This window comes from Ornithorhynchus anatinus, chromosome 18 (genome assembly GCF_004115215.2).
Source record: "Ornithorhynchus anatinus isolate Pmale09 chromosome 18, mOrnAna1.pri.v4, whole genome shotgun sequence".
In the NCBI taxonomy this organism is placed as follows: Eukaryota; Metazoa; Chordata; class Mammalia; order Monotremata; family Ornithorhynchidae; genus Ornithorhynchus; species Ornithorhynchus anatinus.
In genome coordinates this window covers 7,518,393-7,543,709 of record NC_041745.1, presented here as the reverse complement: position 1 = coordinate 7,543,709, position 25,317 = coordinate 7,518,393, and the positions used below count along the sequence as shown (strand labels likewise).

General features: G+C 49.0%; 1 protein-coding gene and 1 long non-coding RNA gene across 7 annotated transcripts in view; one reads left to right on the top strand and one right to left on the bottom strand.

The window, feature by feature from the left end:
- The window catches only part of CBS (cystathionine beta-synthase), a 30,948-nt gene extending 9,212 nt beyond the window's left edge, over window positions 1-21,736 (top strand). For 3 of the 6 annotated variants that reach the window (XM_029083062.2, XM_029083067.2, XM_029083066.1), the window contains exons 2-18: window positions 191-410; window positions 1,715-1,821; window positions 2,328-2,462; window positions 3,542-3,621; window positions 3,761-3,895; window positions 4,770-4,839; window positions 5,564-5,655; window positions 6,407-6,532; window positions 7,456-7,540; window positions 8,038-8,143; window positions 9,163-9,240; window positions 10,311-10,445; window positions 11,955-12,063; window positions 12,882-12,917; window positions 16,786-16,870; window positions 18,826-18,867; window positions 20,248-21,736. In XM_029083062.2, coding sequence (XP_028938895.1) covers window positions 202-410; window positions 1,715-1,821; window positions 2,328-2,462; window positions 3,542-3,621; window positions 3,761-3,895; window positions 4,770-4,839; window positions 5,564-5,655; window positions 6,407-6,532; window positions 7,456-7,540; window positions 8,038-8,143; window positions 9,163-9,240; window positions 10,311-10,445; window positions 11,955-12,063; window positions 12,882-12,917; window positions 16,786-16,870; window positions 18,826-18,867; window positions 20,248-20,357 — 1,740 coding nt within the window. In that variant the 5' untranslated portion in view covers window positions 191-201 and the 3' untranslated portion in view covers window positions 20,358-21,736. The remainder of the gene's footprint in view (window positions 1-190; window positions 411-1,714; window positions 1,822-2,327; window positions 2,463-3,541; window positions 3,622-3,760; window positions 3,896-4,769; window positions 4,840-5,563; window positions 5,656-6,406; window positions 6,533-7,455; window positions 7,541-8,037; window positions 8,144-9,162; window positions 9,241-10,310; window positions 10,446-11,954; window positions 12,064-12,881; window positions 12,918-16,785; window positions 16,871-18,825; window positions 18,868-20,247) is intronic. The other 3 variants (XM_029083063.2, XM_029083064.2, XM_029083065.2) reach the window with 3 other exon arrangements.
- Window positions 12,559-17,045, bottom strand: LOC114818225. The gene is made up of 4 exons (XR_003766067.1): window positions 16,933-17,045; window positions 15,267-16,459; window positions 14,098-14,170; window positions 12,559-14,011 (listed from the first exon to the last, which is right to left on the bottom strand). It is a non-coding gene; the product is annotated as an uncharacterized LOC114818225 (long non-coding RNA).
- Window positions 21,737-25,317: the final 3,581 nt, after the last annotated feature.

The window sequence follows — 25,317 nt, the reverse complement described above, 5'->3', positions numbered from 1 at the left end:
AATGGGGATTGAGACTGTGAGCCCCCTTTGGGTCAGGGACTCTGCCCAACCCAATTTGCTTGTATCCAGCTCAGCACTTAGTATAGTGCCTGGCACATAGTAAACACTTAACAGATACCATAATTATTATTATTATATTTATTTATTATACTGTTATCAATAAAGCTTTTCCTTTTCCTTATCACCGCAGAAGATCGCACCATGCCTTCCGAGCTGTCAAAGGCTGAGGAGAAGCCCGGGGTCTGCCCCCATCGCCCGGGCAACCCTGCGGAGAACGGGAAGTCGGACACGGCCCGCTGCACGGGCCTCAGCGAGAAGGAGCGGAAGTGGATCCGGCCCGACATGCCAAGCAAGTGTACCTGGCAGCTGGGCAAGCCCACGTCCGAATCTCCCCACTACCATGTCTCCTTGTAAGCGACGTTTGGTTGACGAGTTCTCAATCAGTGGTACATATTGAGCGCATACTGTGTACAGAACACTGTGCTAAGCACTTAGTAATTCCCCTTCCCCCCGTCAACGCACATCACTGTCTTTGTCCAGTTAGTGGCCCTTGGGGGGTCCAGAAAGTACCATCCAGGAGGAAGCTGGGCTGTGAGGGAGACAAGATGCTTGACTCCGCCCCCACCCCCAACCTCTCACCTGTCAGCTCGGTAGCATTGCAAAGAGGCAAGAGGTGCTAAAACTACTTACATCCCAGTAACAATAAATTTAGCTTATATTAAAGAGTTTATCCTGTGCTATGTGCTGGGTAGAGCCATGGTTGTGAGATCGAACATAGTCCCTGTACTACTCAGGCCTGTTTTATCCTCAATTTACGGATGAGGAAACTGAGGCCCAGAGAAAAGAAGTGACTAACTCAGTCACCAAATAGGTCAGAGGCAGAACTGGGACTTGAATACGGGTCTCCTGATTCCCAGTCCCATGTCGTTTTGCTTGGCCATGCTACCTCGAGCCTTGGAATAGGGAGGGGTCAATTTAGGGGATGGGAGTGTAACAATTCAAGGAGAAGTGAATATAATTCAGTCCCATGGGAAGCTTACACTATGAGCCAGTTCTTCTGAGATAACGTTAACTCCAGCTGCCAAAATAGATCGTTACTGTGAAGGCCAAGGAAAAGTTGGCTTTTTCAGTTTGCTCTTATTCTAGTCTGACTGTCCTCAGGCACCCTCTGGGATTTCTGTTGCTTACTGAGCCCCACTTATATTTTGGGGGGCTGTGCTCGCTGGGGAGAAGGCCCCTTTATCAAAGGCCTTAATGGCTTTGCACATAGTAAGTGTTCACAAAAACTGTAAAAATAAAATAAAAAATCGTGATTTTTGCCCTATCTCACCAACGACATATAATCCTCAGAAGTCCCAGCTCTGAAGCCTGAGCTACGTGTCCTACTGATTAACGGATAGCTTGGTGTGGCTGTTTAAAGAGAAATATGTTCATTGGGTCCTGGGCCAGGGGTGAGGCAGGGGAAGCGAGAAGTCCTTGTCTTTGGGCCAAATACATTTGACAGTTTGTTACTCAGGTTGGTGAGGAGAGGGGGATGGTGGGGGGCCACTGTATTTACTTTCCTCAAAAGAACCTCTTGCATTCAGCAGGACAGCTAGCTCTTTCTTTGAAAGTCTCAGTCCTCTTTTCAAAAGCAAGCAGGAGACAAGTAAGTGGTTAATGCATGCGCCTGCAAATGAGTGGGTCATTCTTTAAATACATTGTTTTATTTCAGAGCTCAGACCCCCCAAATCATGCCGGATATCCTGAAGAAAATTGGGAACACGCCTCTGGTTCGGATCAACAAGATCGGGAAGGCCTATGGGCTGAAGTGTGAACTCTGTGGGTATAGAACCTTGGTCTCTGGGCTGAGAGAGATTCATTCATATTTATTGAGCACTTACTGTGCAGAGCACTGTACTGAGTGCTTGGGAGAGTACAGTGCAAGAATATAATAGACATATTCCTTGCCTACAATGAATTTACAGTCTAGACATGGGGGAGATAGACATCTAAATAAAGAAGGTGGAACTGGGAGAGGACGTGAGTACTAATTAATAGTGAAGACTTGAAATGTGAGAAATATAAAGCAGACACAATGGGAGGAAATGTCAAAAGGCCCAGATTTCTCCAGAGCATGATTGTCCCTGGGTGAGCTGAGCAGGAGTCCTGATGGTGGAAGGCGGCCAGAGCAAGCCTGGAGAAGCCTCCAGGCTCAACTAGGGAATCGAGCCAGCTTTAAAGGTGTCGTGGGGGGGCGGGCAGTTGGCCCAAATCACACCTCTCTCCCACCACCCCATTCAACCATGGTTTCTTTGTTGGTGTTTGATTCTGGGCTCCCGCTCCAGTGGCCAAGTGCGAGTTCTTCAATGCGGGCGGGAGCGTGAAAGACCGGATTGGCCTCAGGATGCTGGAAGATGCTGAGAGAGCGGGGATTCTGAAACCTGGAGACACGATCATCGAGCCGACGTCGGGGAACACTGGTCAGTGAGCGGGGACAGTCGGGGGCTGTGACAGGCTGGGAATTCAATGAGAATGAGAAGAGAACTAGGAGGGCAGAGAGGTTCTTAAGAGCAAAGGAAAGTATCCTTTGTCCCCTGCAGTAATAGTAATTGCTTCATAAGTGGCTGGGAACAGCATTTTGCTTCCATTTTTTTTTCATCTCCTCTCTATTCTGCATCACCCTGCCCTGGCCTTCCGACACTGCCTTTTGGATTTCACTTTTCTGTCTGAAGACCCTCACGCAGTTCAGGGACATCCTAACAGGCCGAAGGATCCGAGAGTTCCCTTTCCCTTCAACCCACCCTTGCCTTGGGCTTGAACTGGTTGGGGATTACTCTCGAAGAGAATTTTGGCATTTCTTCTTCTTCTCCTTGGTGAAGGCCACATTCACCTTGCTGTCATTCTGCTCAGCCTTGGTTGGTGCATTGCTTTTCTGGCTCACCTGCTCTGTGGTCACATTACTTTTCTGACAATTTTTACTGGCCGACCTTTCCCTAACTGGGTAAAAGAAACCAGTTTCTGGAGTGCTTTGTAGAGGAAGAAATTGCAGGCTTCCCAGTAGCCTTTGATTTTTTTTTTTTCCTACTTTTCCAACTCTCCACATAGCTGATGGAGAGGATTGCAGGGAAGATCGAATCTGGGTTGGAAAAGGTTTTCTGGTCTCCTTAAACCATGATCTTAAGCTTGCCTGTCAGAAAATATGCAAAGTCTGTCCTGGCAGTCGTAGTAGCGCTAGGGTTTTTTGAGAATCTCATAGAATGCGGTATTCTATTCTGGGTGCTTAGGGGGTATTATGCAAGCCAGTGATACATTCCCTGCCCTCGAGGTGCTAATGTTCTAATGTGGGTGACCGACATGAAAGTATTTCCAGAGGAATCAAATGAAATCGAATTCCCAGTTGAATGGACGTATACGCCTAAGTGCTTGAGATGACTTATAGGGGTCGATGAGACGTGAGGCCGGAAATTAATTGGGGAGGAGTTGGGGGTGTCGGGAGGGGAGGGTCCATCCCTAGCTGTGGATGGAAACCTCTATCATTTGCTCACTGGTGTTCCCCTAGGAATTGGGCTGGCTCTTGCTGCTGCCGTCAAAGGGTATCGCTGCATCATTGTGATGCCTGAGAAAATGAGCATGGAGAAGGTAAGTTGGCCCAGCTGCCAGGGTTGGTGGGGACCGCTCGGGGCCCAGCCCCAGGCAGATCGGGGTCTCCGTTCCTTGGGGAATTCCCACCCTGCCCCTCCCCACGGACAGCCTGTGTGACGGCACCCTCTCGGTGCAGGTGGACGTCCTGAGGGCTCTGGGGGCAGAGATCGTGAGAACACCCACCACCGCCAGCTTTGACTCCCCCGAGTCCCATGTAGGGGTGGCATGGAGGCTGAAACATGAAATTCCCAATTCTCACATCCTGGATCAGGTACGATTTTATGTTCTTGTTCATCAGAGGTGGAGAGCAGGGACATCCGGGTCCTGGGTTGATTTGGGCAGCAGGCAAGGAGATCTTTATTTACCCAGTGGGGCTCTAAGCTGTGTCTTGTGGACTCCCACCCCCAGGGTCTCTTTGGGGTGGGGGCTCTGTGGGTCATCCTTTTTTCCCCTCCAGGATCATCATAGACTGAAAGGAGCAGAGGATTGTTTCTAGGCTTCTACCTGGGCCTTTCTGCTGACAGCTGCGGGGCCTTAATGCTGCTTCTAAGCAAAGCACTAGGAAACCTACTCCAGCAGGTTCTTGTCGGTGTCACTTTGCTTTGCCTTAGTTCCTGAACCTCTGGGGTTCCTCTCCTCCTCTGCTCCATTTCCACTTCCCACTACTTCCTTAGGGCGGGAGGAAAGCCGTGGCAGAGGCATGCTGACAAAGCTGGCCAGGGAGCCCCAGCGAGTTTTCCTGTCCCAGTCCCACTTGGAAAGGCAGCGGGCATCCCAACCTGCTCATGGGTTTGGACTAGTTCTGGGATTTCTTAATTTGGGAGAGATGGACCCAGCTCATCCGTGTTGATTTGATGCCCTCTGCAGACATTAGAGGGGATGAGAGGATCATTACCAAGGGGACTCTACCAAAGGGAGACTTTGAGGCCTGGGGTTAGGGATTAATGGAATCAGGGAACTACAGGTCTTGGGTTGAAACTTACCATATAAATAGGATACGTTGTGTGAGCAAGAAATGACCATCCAAAGCAGACTGCAAAGTTCTCAACTTCAGAGTGTTGGAGCTCTCTGATACTTTTATTTAGCCCAAGTGAATATCTTTTGGTCTAGCTCTCCTAATTTTCTTTTTTTTTTTTTTTTAATAGTACCGGAATGCCAGCAACCCTCTGGCTCACTACGACACCACGGCTGAGGAGATCCTGCAACAGTGTGATGGTAGGATCAGCTTGGAGTAAATTCCATTACTTGAATGTGGTTCCACAGATAGATTGGTACAAAAGCAATTAAAGCCCCTCAAAATAGGAATCAAGCCTTCCCTTTGCCTCACTTATGGCAGTCATTTATTCAGTTGTATTTGAGCCCTCACTGTGTGCAGAGCACCGTATTAAGCCCTTGGAAAGTACAGTCAATCAGCAGTGCTTATTGAGATTCAAATGTGCAGAGCACTGCCTGTATGAAGCACTTGGGAAAATACTTGGGTATTTGGTAAGGGCTTTGCTTGCCCAGGACTGAGGTCAAAAGAGGAGGAGATATCTGATCCCTGTTTTTACAGATGAGGACGTCGAGGTTCAGAGAAGTGAAAGGATGTGCCCAATGTCCAAGAGCAAGCAAATGGTGGAGCCTAATTAAAACCCAGGTCCACTGATGACTGGTCTTTCCACTAGGCCTTAAGAGTTTATGATCCTTTCCTATCCCAGGAGAAGAACTGGGGTCCGATGGGGAGCCAGCTATGAATTTATTTAGCCATCTGGGCACATAATTTCACCTCTCTGTGCTTTGCCTCATCTCTAAAATGGGACTACCAGTATCTCCGAAAGGGGTAAAAGGTGTTGAGTGAATCACAGCTGTGGTTTAAAAACAAAAACCAACCAAAAAAACCAAGTTTTTGGCACAGGAAAGGTTTGAAGGCATTTTCATATTCTGGCCTCTCCTCCAACAGGGAAATTAGACATGCTGGTAGCCTCAGCTGGCACTGGAGGTACCATTACAGGCATTGGCAGGAAACTCAAGGAGAAGTGCCCAGGATGCAAAGTAAGTAGGGGAGAATGGGAATTGGTTGTAAGCATACTGGTTTAGCCACCTAAGAGCAATTTCCAGAACCTGCTCTCTCTGTTTTTCACCAGTGGTGGTGGAAGCAGGCAGCTACTTTTGGTTAATTGCCACTGAAGAGAGTCAGTGGGAAGAGCTGAGGTAGGATAAGAGGATAGATAGCATGGGCAGGAATGAAAAGCCAGGGCTAGAGAGGCAGAGGTGGGTTCTAGGACTGTCCACCAAAAGAAAATAAGAAAAAAATGTGAGAATAAGGAATAAAATAATTTGGGAGAATAAAGGAGAAACAGGTAGAATTTGGGAGATTTTGGGAGAGACTGAAAGGGAGAGAGTGAGAGCAAGAGAAAGAATGAGAGGAAAAATGAAAAGAGAATTAAGTGGGAGAATCAAAGAAAACATACAAGAGAAAGTGAGAAGGAAAGAAAAAAGGTGTAAGAAGGAGAATGAGAGGGAAAAGAGAATGAGAGAAAGAGGGAAGGAAAAGGGTTTGAGAGAGGGAATAAGAGAAAGAATAAGACAAGGTGTGAGAGAGAAAGTGAGTAAAAGAATGAGAGTAAGAGAGAATAAGAAAGGGGGAGGAAGAGAGGGAGGAGAAAGAGAATAAGGAAGAAAGAATGAGCAAGAATGAGAGGGAGAAAGAATGTGAGGAAGGGAGAGAAAGAAAAAGAGTAAGAGGGAGAAAGAGAGAAAAATGAGAAAAGGAAAAGGGTAAGAAACCTACCTTTCTTCCTAGATCATAGGGGTTGATCCAGAAGGTTCGCTCCTTGCTGAGCCAGAAGACCTGAACAAGACTGACAAGACCATCTACGAGGTTGAGGGGATCGGCTATGATTTCATTCCCACCGTCCTCGATAGAGCGGTGAGATTTATTAAGTGCTTTTATTCTAATCTAAGCATGGGGGGATGGGGAGTAGGTACAAGATGGAGCAGGTCAGACACAGTCTGTCCCTCCTGGTGCTCACAGACTAAGGGAGAACAAATATTTAATCTCATTTTTACAGAGAAACTGAAGCACACAAGTTAAGTGACTTGCCCGAGGTTACCCAGCAGGGAGGCGGCAGGCCGGGATTAGAAATCAGGTCCCTCGACACCCCAGTCTGTGCTCTTTCCACTAGCCACACTCCTTCCCGTCCCCTCAGCCTGTAAGTGGGAGCCTTCTAGAGGTCAGTTCTGCTCCTCGCACCTGCCTCTTTGGGCTCTCCTCCGCCCAGGCAATCGTATTGAACACCTACTCTTTGCAGAGCACTGTATTAAGTGCTTGGGAGAGTACTTTATAACAATATAATAGAACACATTCCCTACCCACAACAAACTTTCAGTCTCTTTCGGGGAGAAGGAAAAGATCCATTCTATAACCGGGGAAGCAGAGGAACAGAGAAACTGAGGGTTGCCCAGGGTTGCTGAGCAGGCATTGGAAGCAGAAGACCAGCTGCAGGAGGGGAGTCATCTCCATACCAATTGTCGATCTCTGACAATTACACGGAGTTCCTGGGGAATGCCCGAATCTGTGCCAAGAATGTTTCTGGCCTTGCGTCGGAATGGTCCGGATTTCTGCATTCAGCCTTGTGGCTGTCAGCACCTGGGAAAAATTAAGAAGCTTAAACCCCTCAGTTGGTCTCCCTCTGCCCCTTGCCCCCCTTCAGCAGGGTGCCCGGCAGCACCTTTCTCCCTCCCCCCACCCCAGCCCATCAGCACCTGCCACTGTTTACCTCCTTGACCCATCCGGTCTCAAATGCCTATCGTCCCTCAGCTTCTCATGAATCCTCCTATTCCTGCCTCTAGATGGTGGATAAATGGTACAAGTGCAACGACGAGGAATCTTTTGCCTTTGCCCGTATGCTGATCAGCCAAGAAGGACTACTGTGTGGTAAGAGTGGGCCAAACTCTGAGGTTAGGGATGAGTTTCAGGGTCCAGAATCCCTACCCTGAGCCCTCTACCCCTGGGGTCCAGTTGGCAGGTAGGGTTGAGGTTGAGAAGGGGTTGATGGGTATTCCCTACTGAATAGTGGGAATCCATGTTTTGATTTTTGAAAGGAAAGAAACCACTGGGCCCCAGGCAAAGGCTGAGTGGCCAGATGCTGTCCTGACTCCCTGGGGTGGGGCAGAGCAGTGCCCAGTGTGCCCACCCCAAAATGCAGCAGAATAATTAAACTCCTGTGGCCAACTAGCTGACCAGTCTACTCAAAGTCACAAATCGATTTAATTTGTTTCATAAGTGGCTAACCTGAGTCGTCATGAGGTGGGGCCTATTCCAGGAGGGATGTCTGTTCTAGACAGCTTGGGAGGGAGGGAGGGTTGGAGAGGGGAGTCCAGAACCCATCCCCCCAAAACATACTGTTTCTGATGCGGTGTCTTTGGTGGCAGGGGGAAGCTCGGGCAGCACCATGTCCGTTGCGGTGAAAGCTGCCCAGGAGCTGAAAGAGGGTCAGCGCTGCGTCGTCATCTTGCCGGATTCTGTCAGGAACTACATGTAAGGAGCCTGCCCCTATGGTGTTCACGCTTCACAGTCAGTCAGTGGTGTTTATTGAATGCTTACTCCATGCACAGCACTGTACTAAACGCCTGGGAGAGTAAAACACAATAGAATTAGTCACATTCCCTGCGCATCACGAACCTAGTTTCCATTTCCTGGCACTGAGACGAGCTTCTGGCCCAGCCTGGAGGTTTCAGTAGCTGTAAAGTATTCCTTCCTGGTCTGGCTGACCCACATACACACACACTTCCCCCAGGCCCTCCTACAACGGCAGTGGTATTCACTGGGCACTTACTGTGGGTTGAGCACTGTACTAAGTAGGCTCTTGGGAGAGTACAAGAACCTAAGTAGCCATAATCACTGCCCCCATGTACACAGTTTGAGGCATAGGTCCCTTTTCTTAATCTTTCTCCTCCCAAACAAAAATGAAAAAGCAGAGGAGTTGTCCCTTCCTGCTCACGGGTAGGCCTTTTTCTAGCCTGCCTTGCCAAGCTCCCCCCGATCTGCCCAGAAGAGGCCTACTTAGAAAACTTGGTTGGTCCTCACCTGCTTGGAGAAGAAGGGTGGGACTCCCTCTGCACAACCAGGATTCCCTGTCTGGGAAGATGAGCCACGGGTGTTCTGGTGGGGAAGCTGGCTCTCCTGTCGGGGCCAAGCAATCCAGGTGCCCAGACCTGAAAGTGCCCCATCATCTCATCAAAGGTATTGATTTATTGAGCACTTACCATGCACACAGTACTAAACACAGCACAAAACAACAGAGTTGGGTAGACACCTTCACGACCCCATGACAATTTTCCAGTCTAGAGGGGGAGACATGTTAATATACATAAGTAATTAATATGTAATTTATTGATATGTACATAAGTGCTGTGGGCGAATATCAAAAGCCCAAAGGTCACAGAACTAAGCCCCAAAGGCTTCAGGAGCCAGTTTAAGAGCAGTCCGTGGAGGGAAGCTCATCTGGGGATTGCCCTTGCCCCAGCTCAGAACATTTCTGTCTTGTTGATTCACAGGTCCAAGTTTTTGAGTGACAAATGGATGCTCCAGAAGGGATTTCTGAAGGAAGAAGATATCATGATTAATAAGCCTTGGTAAGGCAATGTGCCCAAGCTTGTGGTAGAGCATATCTTCTCCCCCACCCCCAAGCAACCCCCTGCTGGGAGGATAACGGCTGGCCGAGAAAACACCTCCCACATAGCCAGAGTTCCCACAGCCTGCCCTTTGAGGCTCTGCCCAGCCTTCCTAGCCCATGACTGAGGAAAGAAATTAGGCCTGAGGGGAAATAGTCACTCAACAAAAGTAGCCACTGCTATGCCAAAGAATTCTTTTCTAACTTTAATTAGAAGTTGGATTCAGGGAGGGTTTTTTTGTTTGTTTTTAAACTCAAAGTGGTAATTACTTAAAATTGGGCTTGATTTTCAAAGTTTTCAGGTATTGTCTGTATGTGTGTACACACATACACACACACACATACTCTCACACACTCCTTTTTAAGATTCACATACAGTAATTTCTGAATGGGAGGTTGCTTTTGTGGTATTGCTACTCCTTTCTGGTGATTACAAAGCCAGCAAATGGCACAAATGTGAGTTATGTTTTCAAACCTAGTCAAGGAAAGACAATCCTGCTTTCTCTGGAGCATCAGGGCCCATTAGCACAATTGCCTAATCTTGGTTTTGAGGAGTGGACTTTTTGTATAGTTAAGCAAAAAGAGCGATGACATCAGCATAAGGAATGAGCCAAAACTGACAAGGGGTGCCTGCTATCCCAGGAAACTGCAGGCTCCTTTCATAGTGACAGAAAGGGGAAAAAGAGATTATTTTTCCAGAAAACACATTCCAGAGTAGCGTCAGTTCTACTGACAGCAATGGAAAGGCCACTCGGCAAATGAATGGGCTTAAAAGCTTAACAATTTTCATTGTCAAAATGGATATAAGGGAAAACAATTTTCAGTAGTGTATGGGGATTTTATATACTGTTTAAAATGCTAGAAACCAGGGTCAGACTCCTATAACTCTGAAAACCCATTCTGTATTACGGCTGGAAGCGTCAGTTCTCCTAGCAGCGGTGAACTGGGCCTTTCTCCTTCCCGATCTCTGGCACCCATGCAACATGACCTTTGTGGTCAGGTTTTTGTTTCTTTCGTTTTTCCCCCTTCCAGGTGGTGGCATGTGAAGGTTCAAGAACTAAGCCTCTCCGCTCCTCTGACGGTCCTGCCAGCCGTCACCTGTGAACGCACAATCGAGATCCTCCGCGAAAAGGGCTTCGACCAGGTCCCGGTAGTGGATGAGTCTGGGTAGGTGCTGATGCTGGTTCTGAGGGGGCGGGCATCTGCACTTCTTGCTTCCCACAGAGAGGGTCTGTGTGAGCAGTCCCTGCCTCTCTCCCTATCCCCAAGAGAAAAATGGGCCGTACTTACTGCTTCTGAAGACCTGTCTTGGGATTTGGTGTTGTGGGCATCTGTGTAGACATGGATCTGAGAGCAGAAACATATGCAGTAGACATGTGCTTCCTTCCTCTCGCTCGCTGCGGGGCCTTGGCTGTCCCAAACTCCCACCAGCTGCTATGGTAAAGGCTACTGCTCATGTCGACATCCCTGCGACCCACCCCTAGAAGGGGCAGAGGGAGAGCCAAGGGCAGGGGCTGCCCATCAATTGTGAGATCGGAACCTAGGGAGACAAGGACAGGGAAGCAGAAGAAGAGTGGTAGGGAAATGAGAAACATGAGAGAGCAGAAGGATGAGAGCATAGGGTGGATCACGGAGAAAGGAAAACAGCAAACGGCTAAAAGGAGTAAAATGGTGAGTGGAGAAGCAAAAAGTGATGGGATAAATTATAGGAAGAAAGTAAAAGGGACAAAGAGTAGAGAAAGAAAATACTGCATTTTCATCCCAGCAAAGGGCAGAATTTCTATTGTGCGATAAACCCCACCATAGAGTCACACATAATTGTTGGGAGAGATTGATGGGCGCAGCTAGAAGTCTCACCTGTCCTGCAGGCTCCGAGGAAACTACTGGAAATCAAAACAGTAAGAACTGGTAAGTTTCCAGGGCTTTCGGGGTGACTATGGTTAAGAACAGAATAGATCTTGGAATCAGGAAACGTGATTCCAAGTCTCAGCACCCCCACTGGCCTCCTGTGAGATTTTGGACCAGTCTCTTAACCTTGCTTGACTTCAGTTTCCTCATCTGTAAAATGGGGATGAGATAGATTGTGAGTCTTGTGTGGGACAGGGACTGTGTTTGAATGCCTACCTTGTATCTGCCCCAGTGCTTAGCCTGTAGTGTTTACTGAAGTCCATAATTATTATCTGAGTATCTTGAAATGGGCTCTTCTGATAGTACTTACCTGTCAAGCACTGGGGAAGATACATTATAATCAGATTGGACTGGACTCAGTCACTATCCCACTCTCATAATGGGTCCTCTGGACAAAGACAGAGGAATTCCTTTAGCTTACAGGCACACTCTTGGACTTGGTTAATTTATGTCTGCCCCAGTGTTTGGCACATACTAAATACTTAAATACTAGAATTATTTTATTATTGTAGTGGCCCTCCCCAGTTTTTTTTAGCTAGATGTGCTCATTCCAGGTCTCTGACAAGGCCTGAAAGTTTTCCATCAGGCTGAAAAGAACAATATGGCAGCTATTTGGCAAATTAACTCTGAGAGGCTGGTTCCCCCCAAGCCTTCACTCCCCTCCCTTAAAATTGCAATTTCCTTTTGGTTCCCACAGTCACAATATAAAATGGACATCTCTGCTCACAAGTCGCTCACGTGCCGGTGTTCTCTTCCTCTTGGTTCCAGGGTGATACTGGGCATGGTCACTCTGGCCAACATGCTTTCCTCCTTACTCGCTGGAAAGGTTCGGCCTTCAGACCAAGTCAGGAAAGTCATCTACAAGCAGTTTCAAAAGGTAAATAACCCATTCTGGGGTGAACACAGCTGTGTGTGGATGGTGAAGTATGTGGAGCCTTATCCTGCTGCCAAAATACAGGGGTAACCAAGCTGCCCCCAGAGCTGCCCCCCTTCACCTCTCCGCAGTTAAACCCTCTTTTCCCCCTTTCCCTCTGCTCCTCCCCCTCTCCCTTCCCATCCCCTCAGCACTGTACTCGTCCGCTCAACTGTATATATTTCCATTACCCTATTTATTTTGTTAATGAATTGTACATTGCCTCGATTCTATTTAGTTGCCATTGTTTTTACGAGATGTTCTTCCCCTTGACTCTATTTATTGCCATTGTTCTTGTCTGTCCGTCTCCCCCGATTAGACTGTAAGCCCGTCAAACGGCAGGGACTGTCTCTATCTGTTGCCGACTTGTTCATTCCAAGCGCTTAGTACACTGCTCTGCACATAGTAGGCGCTCAATAAATACTATTGAATGAATGAATGAATGAATGAGAAGGGAACTCTGGCGGGGGGAGGGGTGCTCGGGCCCCCTCACACCCAAAGGGAGTGAGAGAAAAGAGCCCAATTCACAGCTGCTCTTGGAGGGAAGGCTTCCCACTTCACCCGAGTATGCTGCTTCATATTTTCAGGTCCCCCCCCCACAAGGGTCTGACCCTGGATCAATCTGCTTCCCGGGACACCGTCACCCTTTTCACGCACTTAGGCCGACTGTTTGTTGATGATGTTCTCTTCTCTTGTTTTTAAAGCTGACAGTATAGTCAAAGGGCAAAAGTTTCTTTCCGGTAAGGCTAATCCAAAAGTTTTAAATCTCTATTCCCTCTTAGACACCAAGCGATATTTCAAGTGACGCTCTTATTCCGGTGGGTAGTTGAGCCATTTGGCCGTGGGCCGTTCCTTCTTCTCGCACTAGTTGATGGTGCTGTTTATTAGAGTTCTAGTCTGTCTGCTGCTGGATCCGTCTGGCCTAGCCCAGGTGGATGCTCGCTGCTCACTGGGGCCAGATTGGTTTGGTTGATGCTCCCGTCAGGGGCATAGAGGATTTATGCTCCAGATTTGGACTATTCACACCGCTTGCTTTGCCAAGCTAGCCGGGCAGCCGTAGAGCTGCCCACCGCATCTCGTCCTGAAACATTTCAAATCAAATGGGGCCGATGGCAGCCCAATCCCCGCCAGGGCACAGAGCTCCACTGGTGCTAGAGACGGCATCTGCACAGACACAGCCCTTTTCTTACCACCTGGCCGCCCTGCCTGCCTGCCTGCTTGCTTGAGGCCCACAGCGGCCCACCTTTCACTTCTAACTCCTTGATCTGCACTGGGCATAACTTACTGCATTCCCACTCGAGGCTAACCAAACCAATCAATAGTTATTTCCACTAAGCATTTTTCAACTCAAATGATTTATCTGTGGGTGAAAGCCAAGAGGTTTCACTGGGGCATATATAGATCTGTCGTGTGTCAATTCCAATTAATGTTTAATCTCTGCTATACGCTTTAGTAAATACATGCTTGTGAAATCTGAAGCATTGCAGCAACTTCCTAGTTTCGCCCCGAACGAGTATTTTTCCACACAGAAATTGGCCTAATCAAAGCCATGGGGGCTCTTTGGGTTTTTAAATTGTGATAAGTTGTGGGTCAATCTGTCCTAAATTTATTAACATTATATCATATTGATGATTCGGGATCATTTCTGAAATTATTACTTAACAGTTCTTATTTAACATTTCTTAAGACTACCAATTAGCCAGGTGGTAAGAAAATCCTGCACAGAGACTATACATGACTCTTTTCTTTCCAAAGAATGAATCTTTGAAGAGTGAGTACTTGAATTGCTTTGATTTGGTTTTGGGCCTTACCTCATGAGCAGTGGTGGGGAGAGACAGCCAGTGTCTCTCTCCAGCCCCTCAGTCAAACCTTCCACCTCTTTCGATTCTCTGGCACGAAGCTTCATTCACATCTGGAAAGGGATTGAGAGAAAATGGCTGGGGTACCGATTCTCGAGGAGTTTCTCCTGTAGGGGTGAGGGTAAAGGGTCTGACTCACCTTGCCAAACCAGCCTCCTCCCCCAGGGCCCCGCTGGTCTTCCTCAGGTTGCTGGGAAAGGGAGCCTTCTCTCCTATGGAGAACATGACACTTCTAGGAAGAGACCCAAGTTTCCTGCTGGTTATACCAACGAGATGTTATAAGGTTACCATCGCTCAGTCATTTCGGCCCTCCCCTGGTGGATATCATCCTCTGTCCCAAAGCAACTGCAAGTCTAAACTGTTAGGGACTCCTCTCCTCTGCAGCACGGACCATGGGCTTCATTCAGACCAAATTCAAGGCTGTGGTTAATAATAATAATTATAGCATTTGTTTTAAGCGCTTATATTGTGCCAAGCACTGTTCTAAGCAATGAGGCAGATACAAGTTAAGCAGGTTGGATCTATGGCATCCTCGTTGTGCTGTCCTGACTACTGGTAACTGGGCCTGACACAGAGTTGCAAAGAGCAGGGCATCTGATTGCAGGGGGTGGGAGAGCTTCCTCCACCCACATGTGCACATGCACATTCTCATTCCAGAGTTGCATGGGCATGCCAGGGGTACATTGTGGCTGGCAGCAGGTAAATTGTAAGGTTTGCACGGCTGGCTCAAGCCTTGCTTGGCATGGCTTCAACCCCTCTAAGCAAAGTGCACTGTTGCCATGAACTGGGGGTTGAACCTGGGTGGCAATTTTGGAGCTGGTCAAGGTGAGGTGAAGAGAGATTAAATCTATGGAGATTCAGGCAGTGCAGGCCTCCTCCTCCCCTCACTATGACTGGGTCCGGTCCCTCAACATAGATTTTGTGGACTGCTATTCCATGGGGTGAGTTGTTCCCAGAAACACACATGCCATCTGTTAAGTTCCATTCCAGAACCAGCAGTGACTGGAGGGCCAGACCCTAGCAGGAAGTAAAAAATATTAGTCAACATTCTCCCCTTCTCTCTCCTGCATCTAGCACCTCCTCCCTGCGCCCCCATACTCCAATAATCTTAATTTTAAAACTATCCTTACTTAATGACCGTCGTTGCTTTCAGCTTGACCCCAACACCCTGCTACCCTCCAGCCAAAGCTGTAAACCTGGGGCCAAGGCCTGGGCGGTGGTGGCGGTGGCCGCAGCTCGGGAGGGGACCGTGTTAGGCGTCATGCTGGTTAACTTCAAAATAAAGAAGCAGGGAGGGACCCGACTCACCTGCAGCGATTGATTGGCTGTATTGTCGGGGCTTGTGTCCAGTAGGGCGAGTTGGCTAATGGTGTGGGTGTGTCTCCAGGCTATTACAGATGCCAAAGTGGTCCTAACTTGTATTTAGTTGCTCTGTTATCCAGATCCTCCGTCTCCTTCCTCCCTGCTGTCACTTCCCTGCTTCTCAGCACCTCCACCAGAGGTGTGGCCGATTCAGGAAAGCCCGTGAAACAGAGAAAGTGCAACCCCTGTTCTTTTAACCCCAGAAATCGACAGGCCGCGGCTCTCTTCCCTGCTTGCTTGCCGCCTTCTCCCCATTGTCCTCCCTCTCCCTGCACATACTTGGGCACGTGCTCGGTTCGGGGGAACAAAGGCTGCTGCAGGAAACCCTGGAGTTGGTGGGTATTGATCTTGTTACAAATTAACAGATTAAGGACACCCCAGGCCTTTAGTTTGTGCCGCAACCTTCAGGGTAGGGGGTAGTGTTGAACAATCTCTATCTTAATTTCCTTCAAGTGAGGAAATAATAAATTAACAAGAGTCCCTAATTAGAATAGAACTCCTTTCTGCCATCCTTAGTCTTTCTGACCTTCTCTTCTTCCCCCCTCAATTCAGACTGTAAATTCCTTGTGGGCAGGGATTGCATCCAGTCAACTCCATTGTATTGTACTTCTCTAAGGGCTTACTGGAGTGCTTAGCACACAGTAAGCACTCTGATAGCATTGATTCATTGGTCGGTCATATGTAAGTGGTCTCTGTGGGCAAAGCAGTACTGGACACTGGGAGAGTACAACAGAATGAGAGAGAAGGCAATCTAACCGGGAAGACAGACGTACAGATTTTACATCCTGGAAGATGTGTTGTTCTGGGGTGCTTCAAGTCATTGTTTCCCCACAGAACACCTCCAGGGGATATTCGGGGGGAAGCCCTGCCTGGCCTAGGTAGGAACTGATTCCCCATTCCTTCTTGGGCTACCAACCAAGCTCCTTGGGTCAGATCTGGAGTTTCCCTCTGACCTGAATTCCTTGACACTTCTCTGGCAGCAGCTTCTCCACCACAGGCTCCCTTTCCAAATGTCTCTGGAGCCTGGGAAAAGTCATGCCTCTCTCTGCCCTTCGTTGGAGGGTCTGTGGTGAACCTGGATTCTCCCCTTCTTCAATTTAGCCTCAGAGGCCATGGACACAAAAATGGAAGGAGGAAACCTGCAGGTTTTAAGAATAAAAATTTAGTTTGCTTTTACCCCCTACCCGTGTTTCTACCTACTTCCCATTTCAACTAAGCTTTGGCTTAAAATTACCCAAGGCACTTGACTGCCCCACCTGAAGCTCCCTGGGCCCATGAAAGTGTTGAGGAGAGGGTGTGCTGGGCTGTGGGGGGACGGCGGCAGGGGTTGGGGAAGTCCTAGGCTCAGAGCTGGCGGCAGCCCTGGTTTTCCCCGAACCACTGCGGGCCTAGGGCCGGGGCCAGGGCCTTGTGCTCAGTTGTGACATACTGACTTTGACGTTGGATCCCTGGCTTCCCCTTTCAGATTCGGCTGACGGACACCCTAGGCAAGCTCTCTCACATCCTGGAGATCGATCACTTTGCCCTTGTGGTGCACGAGCAGATCCAGTGTAAGTACGGTGATGGGCAGCGGCTCCCTCAGCCTGCCAAGGGCACCTGGGGGCTTCCTCACCTGTCTTGTAAGTGGCTGGAGAGATCCCTCTGCCTCCTCAGAAGCAAGCATTGTCTAGGCAGACTTCTGAGAGAGGTCCTGGAGTACTCCTGGGTTTCTTCCCTTCATTCCTTTGACCTGAGGGAAAGCCAGTTTCCTGTCTGTAGACCCTGGTTGCAGTTGCTAACTCGCTGCTTCCATGGGGGGGGGATATGGCGCCTTATCTCCCCCCCCCAGCATATAGGCTAAACCACTCTTCCCCACCTTCAGAGCATTATTAAAATCACATCTTCAAAAGGCTCTCCCCAACTAAGCCTTCTTCCTCAACTCCTTCCCTTGTGTGTCACTCTTGCACTTGGACCTGTACCATTTAAGCACTTGATAGCCATCCCACCCTGGGCTCCACAGCACTGAAGTACATTTCCATAAATTTGTTTCCGTTAACATCTGGTCTCTCCCTTTAGGCTTTACGCTTATTGTAGGAAGGGCAGGTAACTATCAACTCTTGATAGTTGATAGTTAGAGGCACTCTAACTAGAGGCACTAGAGGCACTCTCTCTAGTGCCTAGTACAGCTCTGCACACAGTAAGTGCTCAGTAAATAGCATTGATTGAATGTGGAGGAGACTGGGCCAGTAGCAAAAGATCCACCTTTTTCTCTCCCCAAACTGCATTCTAACCAGAGTTGTGTCCGAGTGGGAAAACAGAGGTTGACTTCAGTTTTATCTTTAACGAGAAGAGCTCTCGTCCCCATCCCCCTTCTAAAGGTTTCTTGGCACAGAGGGGCAGAAGGCTGCTCCACCCAACCGTCAACTCCCCACTGCCAACCACCACCTTAATAATAATTACCTTGGTATTAAGCATTTCCTATATGCCAAGCCCTGTGGTAGATAGGATACAATCCAGGTCAGGCACAGTCCGTATCCCACAGGGAGCTCAAAGCCTGAAGGGGAGGAAAAACCAGGTTTTAATCTCCATTTTATAGATGAGTTAACTGGCACAGGCAAGTTAAGTGTCTCCCCCAAGCTGGCAAATGGTAGGGCCAGGGTTAGAACCCAGACCTCCTGACTGCTAAACCATGGCACTTGGAATTCTGAGCAGCCTCTTCCTCTTTCGCTAGTCCCAGGGAAACCAGGCCAGGTGAGGGGAGTGTGAAGTCCATGGGTCAAACCAGGTCAGTGGAAAGTTTTTGACATTTTCCAGGTGACCTCATCAACACAGCAGACACGTCCTGCCAAGCCCCGGCCTAGTGGTTTTGAGGAAGCCAAGTGCCGGATGCTGGACTCTATTATAACAGAGTTGCCCGAGGTCAATGCCCGCTCCGTCCCCAAGAAGCACAGGGCAGGGAGGGGGCCCAGGAAGGCGGAAGGAAAGAGTGGGACGGATCCACGGTGTAGTTACTCACTCTCACCAAATGCAGATATGCAGGGTTGGTACTGCCAGGCTGTTGCTGGGGTTCTCGGTGTCGGGGGCTGGACCTCGCTCAGAAAGCTTGGGGGAGATCAATCGATCGGTCAGTGGTGTTCATTGAATGTGAGACATCACATGGTAGTCTGTGCTTGGCATCCAAACTAAAGTCCAAAAATCTGGAGGCAGTCCTGGGTGTGGGGGAGAGGGAGAGAAGGAAGCAGTTGTATTCCTCAGTCTCTTGCCTTATGACCCTTTTAACCTGCTCCGGTGGAAGCAATAGAAAGCGGCTATGGCACCTGACTGCAGCTGCTCTGTCATCTTTCCAGCCCTTTTACCCGTTGCCTGGCATTTGCCTCTGGGCTCCTCCTTGAACCCAACTCTTCAAGGGTGGGTGAGAAGCTGCTTGAGGGGCCGCTGAAAAGGGAGTAGAAAATGGAGACACCCCACCCCACCCCACCACCCCGTAAAGAGGCTTCTGTTCTAACCCTTGCACTTGGCTCTACAGCACAGGACCAGGCCTTGCCAGCAATGGTGGGGGGGACTACAGGTATGTACCAGTGGCCACTGGGCACTGCACCTGCCTGTGCGTACATGTGTGTGTGAGTGTGAGAGAAAGAGAGAGAGCCCATATATCTCATTATTGCTATTTATCCCCCCACATGTAAAATTTAGCTTCTTCTGGAGTGGGAAATGGAAATGAAAGATGGCAGGGGGAGGCCAGAGTTAAGTAGTTTGGGTCAGCATTTTGGGACTCTGCAAATGAGGTGGGAATGAGGTGGGGGGGGGGCGGGGATCCTCTCTCTTCCCCTCCCCCCCTTTCCCCTCCATACATCTGAATCCTGTCTTCCCTACCCCTTGATAATAACTAGTACTTTCTCTGGACCAAGCACTGAACTAAACGCTCCGGCAGATCAGATTAGAAATCAGATCAGACGTAGTCCCTTGTGCCACACTGGCTCACAGTTGAAGAGGGAGGCAGAACAGGTATTTAATAGCCATTTGTGGATGAGGAAACTTGAGTAATAGAGAAGTCAAGTCACTTGGCCAGGGCCACCCAGCAGGCAAGCGGGGGAGCCTGGCTTAGAGCCCTAGATTCCCAGTCATGTCTGTGCTCTTTCCACTAGTCCATACAGCTTTTCCAGCTTGATTAGAAGGCTTTCTCCTTTCCACTCCCAGACCTGGCCCGAGCCCCTCCAAATGGCTTAAGAGCTCAGGACTATTACTGGCCTTGCCTCTTTTCCACAGCCTTAACTGCTTGTGGTGATGAGGGCAGCGGCCTCTCCCAGCTCTCAACCGAGTGAGCAGCCTCTGGAACGGAACCAATCGACATCCTCCTTCTGGAATCAACCCTCTCCCACGTGGGGCTCACAGTCTGAATCCCCATTTTTAGATGAGGGACTGAGGCACAGAGAAGAAGTGGGATAAGTTGGAGAGCTGAGATTAGAACCCAGACCCTTCTAACTCCCAGACCTGTGGTCTATCCACTGGGCCATGCTGCTTCTCAGACGAACAGCATCCTATCCCTAGACTGAGCATTCTTCACGGCACAGTCATCACAACCCACACGCAAGTGGGGAACCCTCACACTAAGACTTCCCAGGAATCCCAATTAAGGAAGGCTTTGGATGCTGGTAGAATAGTTATTCTAGAAGGAGAGGGTGTTTAAGTCCCTGCAGCACAGGACATGTTCTTTGCTGGGGTGTGGGGTTCAGGGGCCTGGGAGATTTGTTGACAGCAGACACCCCTCCTCCATTCCCCCAACATCACCTACTCCTCAAGATGGAATGGCTAAGCAAGAGCCATGGAATTCCATCTTAGTTTCCTCAATCACTTTTCATGGTTTTTCACGTTTGGCAGTTTGTACCTTTAGGTCTCCAGGGAAGCATAATACTTTTTTTTTCCACTCTCTCCCTTAACCTTCTCTCAGACCACAGCAACAAAGGGTCCAGCAAGAGGCAGATGGTATTTGGCGTCGTCACAGCCATTGATCTGCTCAACTTCGTGGCTGCCCGAGAACGAGACCACAAGAAGGACTAGGTCCAGAAGCCCCCTGGAAAAAGAAATAGCTTAAACCTTTCCCCCAAATCCCCATGTCTTCTTCCCTTTGTTCTCCCCTCTTCTTAGCAGAACATCAGTTCAAGGTTGGGAGGGGAGGTGATTCTTGAACGTTAAACTAACTCACAACTGACTTTTAACTCCCCAAGACACAAAAGATGCCAACAGTTCGTAAGGTACAGCTGGCAGAGGTCTTAAATGAAAGTACCCGACAGGTTCCAGTGACTGTGTCCTCTCCACAGAGATATGTTCGGCTTCTGCTTTTTCTAAAAGTTTGGTAGTTGTGAACCAACTTATATTTTCTTCTTTATATTAAAAAAAAACTTTATATGAAAAGAGTCATGAGCAAAATGGTGGAAGTGTGGCAGAGGACTAGAGGCAAAATGTCTGTTGGCCTTGAAGCCCCCAGAGCCAACCCCATTCCCTATCTAGTGCTCAAAGACCAACCCACGCCAAAGCTTGGGCAGGGGAGGGGCGGGGTTCCATCAAACTGTTCTCAGACTATCATCAAAACTCATTTTAATTTATACCGACAGCTTAAACCGGCTTTCCAGGAACCCAGCCAAAGGTCATCCAACTGCTTCAAAGTGGAGGCCTTCCTAAGCCCTCAGGACCCTGTCCTCAGTGGATCAGAGCAGGGAAATGAGACGATATCTTAGTGTGCTGACTGTTCCACTAACACTCTTCTGAGCCAAAGCTACACCCAAAGCTCAACTGTTGTTAACTGAGGGCCAGCTAGCAGGGTTACAATTGACCGGGGGCCGGGCGGGGAAGACACGACAAATCATTTGGACTCTCAATCTGGGTCCAAAATGTGCTTTTGCCTCCAAGTAGATTCCAGTCCATTCTCTTGGACCTTCTCGAGACAAATCTGCATTATCTAAATCCATCCATGTGGTTCAAAGTTGAGCCACTTCTCTGTAGGTGAAATATCTCATATGCATTGGATAGCAAATACTTTAATCTTTTTTAAGTAGCTCAGAAATGCTTGATTGTAATGACAGCCACAGTACTGTGATTTACTACTGAATGTTCAAATATAGTCTTAAAATCCCAGAAGCCCAAATTCAGACACCATTATCTGTCACTTTCACTGAAAAGCTGAGTCTCAGGCGATGTGGGTCACTGGATCAAGTAACTGGGTAACTGATGGCTCCTTACCCGTCACCCCGTCTGCTTCAAAATGGGCTGTGACCTCAGGAGACTCACGTCACATCACTTACTCTTATGATACTTTCAGTCAACCTGTATTTTCTTGGCAAGAGTCTCACTCCCAGTTGATCGCTTTGCATAATACAGTGTCCTACCATATTTATTGCTTTATGGGAATACTTCAATAAAAATGGATGCCTCTGAGTCAATCAGGTGTTAGAAATCTGTGGGGTGGCTGGGTGAGGGCAGCGACACAACATCCTACACCGTCACCTCCACACAGTCGCTCCGAACCCGCTGCCGTCCACACCGATGACACAGTGGATGTGGAGGGAGGGGAGGAAGATGAGAGGATACACGGGTGCAGGTCCCACCTGCTTTCCCTTCCCATTCCCTGTCAGCTGACCCAGGAAAACCACAGAAACAAAACCCACAAGCTGAAGTGTTGAAACAACTACAAGCACAAATGCTGAGCTTCAAAAAAGCCCTGAGCGTTTTTTGCCGGGAAAAACGTTTTTTTCCCCTTCCTGGGCTCTCTTGGGGTGCCTCTCCCAGTCACCTTGGGTTGACCTGGGATGTCCTGGACAAACTCTTGCCCCCATTTCCCCCTACCCCCCCTTCCCCACTGACATCAGGTATGTGGGGACTTTGCTGACCCTCTGTACAGCCAGCAGCTTTACTGACTTGGGAAAGTGGCAGGGGGTTAGATTCATCCAATACATCCAAGGACCACACTAGCTGTTCCAGGCATTTAACTACCACCAACCCATTGTCCACGTTTTCCCTCTAGCCTAGAACTCCCTCTCCCTTCATATACGACATGTTGCCAGCTCTCCCTGTCTTCAGAGTCATTAAAGTCCCATCTCCTCCCAGAGGCCTTCCCTAAGCTCTCGTTTTCCCTACTCCCTCTCCCTTCTGCGTAACCCATGTACTTGGACCTGTACCCTTTAAGTACTTGCCTTCACCTTCAGCCCCTCGACACTTACACACATATCACTGTACTATGCCATTTCCACATCGGTATTCATATGTTCTGTTTTGCTTTGCTGTCTCCCCCGTTTAGACTGTGAGCCCGTCATTGGGCAGGGATTGTCTCTATCTGTTGCCGAATTGTACATTCCAAGCGTTTAGTACAGTGCTCTGCACATAGTAAGCAGTAAGCACTCAATAAATACTATTGAATGAATGAATGAATGTCAATGTCTGTCTCCCCATTTTGTGGCCAGGGATTGAGACTACCAGTTCTATTGTGTTATACTCTGCCAAGCACTTACAGTCATGTTCTGCTGCACTGTTACTGCTCTATAAATTCATTCTTTCATTAATTCTTTCATTTATTATTTCAGTAAATACGATTGAGCACTATATGCAGAGCAGTCCACTGAGCACTTGGGAAAGTACAATACAACATAACAGTGACATTCCCTGCTCACAACGAGCTCCCAGTCTAGAGTGGGGGAGACAGACAGCAAAACAAGTATTCCATTGATTGACTGATTTACTGATTGGGTGGCCCTGCTTGCCCACTGGGGAGGGATGGGTGGAAGGAGAACCCTGATGCCAGGCAGTGGTTCGGCTCACTCTAGAGATTAGACCACGGCCACGGGCCTGAGAGTTAGAAGGTCATGGATTCTAATCCCCCTTCTTCTACTTGTCTGCTGTGTGACTTTGGGCAGATCAATTCACTTCTCTGGACCTCAGCTCCCTCATCTGTAAAATGGGGATTGAGACTGAGTCCTAGGTGCGACAGTGACTTGGTCCAACCTGATTATCTTGTATCTACCCCCGTACTTAGAATAGTGGTTGGCACATAGTAAGTGCTTAACAAATACCACAGTTATTATTAGGGGAAGTGGAGATCCAGATTAATTCCCGCTCCAGCCCTTACCCTAACCTGGACTGCCATTGTGCCAGACCCAGCACCATCTGTCAGAAGCCAGGGAGACTGCATTTTATTTTCTTGCTTGCTTGCTTTTTCTTTATGGCATTGGTCAAGCTCTTCCTAAGTGTCAAGCACTGTTCTATATGGGGGGATAGATGCAAGTTAATCAGGTCGGACACACGGTTTAGTCACGGTCTGAACGGGAGGGAGAATGAATATCGAATCCCCATTTTACAGCCGAGGAAGCGGAGGCACAGAGAAGTTAAATGACTTGCCCAAGGTCGCACCACAGCAACTGGTATTGCCAATTCCCTCAGTACATGCTTAACAAATAGCACAATTATTATTATTGTTACTGTTGGATATCGGGCTAGTTCGGTAGAAGTTATTAGTGTGTTTTCTGACCTTGGAGTCCCCAAAGCCAATCTCCTCCAGGCCCCCGCTCTTGTCGGCATCCCCGGGGGGGAGCAGGCAGGGCAGTCGCGGGCTGTAACTCTGTGCTGTGCGGGAGAGGAAAATCAATCCTTTCCAGGAGCCCAAAAGCGGGGGCCAAGTGGAGCAGCAGCCCCCTCTAGTGGCCGGTCGGGGAGGGTGCAGCTAGGGAGCAGCGGCTCCCTCCAGTGGCCGGTCGGGGAGGGTGCAGCTAGGGAGCAGCGGCTCCCTCCAGTGGCCGATCGGGGAGGGTGCAGCTAGGGAGCAACGGCTCCCTCCAGTGGCCAGTCGGAGAGGGTGCAGCTAGGGAGCAGCAGCTCCCTCCAGTGGCCAGTCGGGGGAGGGTGCAGCTAGGGAGCAGCAGCTCCCTCCAGTGGCCGATCGGGGAGGGTGCAGCTAGGGAGGGTGCAGCTGCCAGTTGCCAGGGCCCCTTGGCGAGGCTGCAGACTTGGCGGGGCACTAAGGGGTTAAGCCACCGCCCCCAGGAAGATTCGGCTACAGGAATTTTCCAGTCAATTCTTTTGCATCTTGCCTCCCGGTCGGGGCCTCTATTCCCGAGCAAGAAAGATGGAATAAAATCTGCGATTTTTAGGAAACGGGGATTCCCACCCTACTGAATTCAGTTAAGTATTTGGGCCCCGGCTCCTGGGTCCGTTACAATATGGAGGGAGGAAGCTGGAAAAACAGGGCTAGGGGAAGTCGAGGTAGGGAGGTTGGGGGACCTTATGAATTCTCCAAAGCTGCTGCGAGCCCCAATTGACTCCAGGAAAAGCAAGGGGCAATTAGGGCCACTCTCCTCCATCGCAACCTTCCCCGGGGCTCAGAGGCCCATGGAATATTAATAATAATAATTACAGTATTTTTTAAGCGCTTACTATGAGCCAAGCACTGTTCTAAGCACTGGGGCAGATACAGGTTGTCCCATGTGGGGCTCACAGTTTTAAACCCCATTTTACAGATGAGATAACTGAGGGCCAGAGAAGTTAAGTGACATCCAAAGTCACACAATAGACAAGTGGCAGACTCAGGATTAGAACCCATGACCTTCTGACTCCCAGGCCCATGCTCTACCCACTACCCCATGTTGCTTCCAGGATGCTGGAGGTTCACTGCAGGCAGGGGCAGGGTCCTAGATCTCAGGACCATCGTCCCTACCAGAAGTCAGGACGCGAATACTCTGCTGAATTACAGTATGCCAGAAGTCTATCTTTTTCCTAAAACTCACTTTATTTTGTCTTCCTTGCTTGAAAATAGAGGCCCTGTAAAATGGGTTTAAGGCTGAGCCCCATGTGGGACATGGACTGTGACCACCCTGATTAGTAGGCACTTAAACACCATTAAAAACAAAAAAAAACAAAACTCCCTTCCCTTTCATATATGGCCCTCACTCTCCCCACCTTCAAAGCCTTATTAAAATCACATCTCCGATAGGACTTTCCCAATTAAGCCCTTACTTCCCCTACTCCCTCTCCCCTC